The sequence below is a fragment of the Phragmites australis genome, chromosome 8 (genome assembly GCF_958298935.1).
Source record: "Phragmites australis chromosome 8, lpPhrAust1.1, whole genome shotgun sequence".
Taxonomy (NCBI): domain Eukaryota; kingdom Viridiplantae; phylum Streptophyta; class Magnoliopsida; order Poales; family Poaceae; genus Phragmites; species Phragmites australis.
Genome location: NC_084928.1, coordinates 21,381,932 through 21,385,378, shown reverse-complemented (window position 1 = coordinate 21,385,378; position 3,447 = coordinate 21,381,932). Strand labels below are relative to the sequence as shown.

The following is a 3,447-nucleotide window of genomic DNA, read 5'->3' as shown; positions in this document are numbered from 1 at the left end:
CGCCCGCCCGCCCTCTTCTCGATGCCCCCACTTCATCGAGCGCCATGTCCTACCGATATGCTGCGGTTCACAAACTAACTCCGCATCGAGACCTAGCCCTAGCCAACACGCACACGTAGGCACAACGCCTCCTCAAGATCCGCCGCCGTCCGCCGCCTCTTGCACCACTCTGATAGCGCACCCCTCTCCTGCGTGGCTGCGTCCCCCGTCGCCGCTCCTCGCGTTCCACGTGTCTCGCGCCTTCGTCTCCACTCTCCCCTGCCTTTGTGACCCAGCCCTTTGCCCCCACGCCGTTCCTCTCCAAGTCCTCCGTCCCCTCCTCCACCGCCGCCCGCCCGCCTCCGCACTCGAGGATGCTCGACATTAACCTCTTCCGCACCGACAAGGGGGGCAACCTGGAGCTCATCCGCGAGTGGCAGCGCAGTCGCTTCGCCACCGTCGAGCTCGTCGACGAGGTCATCGCCCTCGATAGGGCATGGCGCAACAGTAAGACTCTCCTCGTTGCCCTAACCCCTCGAAAGTTGAAACCATTCAGGATCCCCTGTCGGTTTCTGACTCCCAGGGTTCTCATCGCTGCAGGGCAGTTCGAGCTGAACAAGATCAGGCAGGAGCTCAACGCCACCAGCAAGAAGATCGGCAAGCTGAAGGCTGTACGTTCGTTTCGTTTCGTCTTGATTTGCGATGCTCTCGCTAGTGTTTTCTTTTTCTGGGGGGTCTTGGGGTGATGGCCATGTGTCGCTGTGCAGGCCAAGCAAGAAGAGGAAGCGAAGAAGCTGATGGAGAACACGAACAAGATCAAGGACAGGTTGGCTGCCAAGGAAGCTCAGGTGCAGAAGGCCAAGAGCACCCTCGACGCCAAGCTCACGACTATTGGCAACATCGTGCATGAATCCGTTCCCATCAGCGACGACGAGGTGCGCTGGAAATTTCGTTTGTGCTGGTTCTAGAGATAGTCAATGCAATTTCCTTTTTTTTTTCCGAAGAAACAATTCTTCAGTAATTGTTAGACTGTAATGTGTAAGTCAGAGAACTGCTACCTGCACTCTGACCCTAATTCGCGCTCCCATCTTTTTATTGTTGGAATAATAATTGTGTTATAAGAAGTTGTATCAACACAAGAAACAACATTGCATTACTTTGATAAGAAATTGCTCGTGAGTCTGCCTATTCTGATCCAGTTTTACAAATTGGAATTGATCTCTTTGAATTCCATTTAGCTGATACAAATTGTTTGTTCCTTATTGCAGGCAAACAATGCAATTGTACGGACATGGGGGTGAGAGGAGGTTGGAGGAAAACTTGGAGAATCACGTGGATCTTTGCAGGACGCTTGACATTTTAGCTTTGGAGAAGGGTATATGGTCACAACTTTTCTCTTTTCTCAAGTACTTTCTAACTCTAATACCGTTTGTTTAACACATATTTCTTTTCCCGCTCTGCGATTGTTGTTGTAGTAACTTGTGTTTTTTTCCACGAGGAGTTGTAGTAACTTGCTGGTTTTGTTCCTTGTTGCCATTCTGGGGATGGATCTTGTGGGTTTAGATGGCAAATACGGATGATTAATGAATTGTTGTGGTTAATTGTGGGAGAGATGGTTGGTGAGAGATGTAATGCCAGTCAAAAGGTGTCTTCCGGAGTTGGTATGTTCAATCAAATCTTCTTCCCGGTTTTGGCTGGTAATTTTCGATTTGCCTTCTGAGAAGAAAAAAAAGGATATTTTGAGTGGATTGCATAGGTTGATGAGTGGCCCAGCTTAAATAAGTAGCTAATTCCGTAGGAAAATTATTCTTGATTTTTTAGGGGAGGCTCCTAATAAATTGTGAGTGCTCCTTTGTCTGTCCCGTCCCATTAACACCCATACCTGCTTCAAATGAGCCTATAGAGACATCAACAACTAGGATAACTGCATCAGCCTATGTAGTGCAAAAAATTGTAAAATACAAATAGCTGTAGGCTTAGATGTGCTAAAAATCTGAATAATAGAACTGGCCTTTTCTTTAGCTTAAAGAACATCTATCTTCTCTTCTTCATAGTGGGTGTGCAAAAATGCCAGCTTATTAGGCCTAAATGTTTCCAAGTCAGCCTTGGAGGATTAAAATGCGGTGAATGCAAAGTCCAAAGCGTTCTATGTTGTCCAAACGTAGGTACACTAAAAACAGTGGAAGGTTATGCTAACAATTTGACAGCATTAAAATAGCATGCCCGTGATTATTTCTATCTACCGCCAGTTTGGTTTGAGAAATGCTAACATAATAGAATTTAAATTTTTTATGCTAAAATGAAGTCATTCACTACGTAAAAAAGGAACATGAGTGATGGGTGATGACAGTCATGGGTGACGGGTACCGTACCCATCACCCTGAACGCGTCACTGATGACTAGTCATTGGTAACGGGTACGAACCCGTCACCAATAATGAACAAAAGTGATGGGTAATAACTGTTACTCGTCACTTATGAACGTTTCCCATATGCTGGGGAGAAACGTATAGATGACAGGTGACCTCTTAACCCGTCACTTATATCGTATAATAAGTAACAGGTAACTAGGTTATCCGTCACTTATGGTTTTCACCCATGTACTGGAGAGAAATTTATAGGTGACGGATGACCTCTTCACCCGTCACTTATATCGTCAAATAAGTGACGGGTAACTAGGTTACTCATCACTTATGGCTTTCACCCATGAACATGAGAAATAACATAAGTGTCGGGTAGGCAGTTTACCCGTAACTTATGTTTCTCTTACCCCGTAGGAATGAGCTGTTTCCTGACTGTATCCTGGAACGTAGTCAGGATTTGGCAGTCGTCTTCTCCCTACAAACAATAATAACGCATCCAAATATATATTGATAAACACACTTGTATAAGAACTTGCTTCATCACATAATTGCAAAAATTACAAAGGTCAAATGAATTCATTACAGAATCACAAATGTTACAAAGTTCCAATCAACTCATAATTACATAAGACTTCACAACCTAGGCTTCTATAGTGGAACTCGCCCTTTGGGTTGATGACTTCAGACACCATAAACTCAGCGATCCGTCATTGAATATCCGGGAGTGCACCCGCATCGAGAAATATACACTTGTATTTCTGCATAATTTAACTCGTAACCAATGTCATGTTATCATGGAATTAAACTAATTACCGAAATTAGTTACGAACAATCTTGTATTGAACTTATATTAGAGGATCTGATATTCTTTGCTCGGAACGTGAGGAGCATGTTCCAGGCAACATAGAATCCGCAGGTGTTGCCCGGTGGTTGTTGGTGGCATTGCTGAAAAGAAACTTTGCTGTTAGATGAAAAGGAAAAAAATAACAACAGAGAATATTTGGTAATCTGTTTGGTAGCACTTACTGTGTACCTGGTCTTGTGTGTCAGCCTGCGGTCGGTTTTCGCGTCGTAATCTGGTTGAGCTCGAAGGTACTTGTCAAAAG

The 3,447-nt window shown here is 44.7% G+C and overlaps 1 protein-coding gene across 1 annotated transcript; it reads left to right on the top strand.

The window, feature by feature from the left end:
- The first annotated feature begins 353 nt into the window (after positions 1 to 353).
- Positions 354 to 1,280, top strand: LOC133927656 (serine--tRNA ligase-like). Its single transcript, XM_062374097.1, has 4 exons — positions 354 to 486; positions 580 to 650; positions 747 to 914; positions 1,248 to 1,280. Exons 1-4 carry the CDS (start codon positions 354 to 356, stop codon positions 1,278 to 1,280), a joined length of 405 nt encoding a protein of 134 aa, XP_062230081.1.
- The last annotated feature ends 2,167 nt before the right edge of the window (positions 1,281 to 3,447 follow it).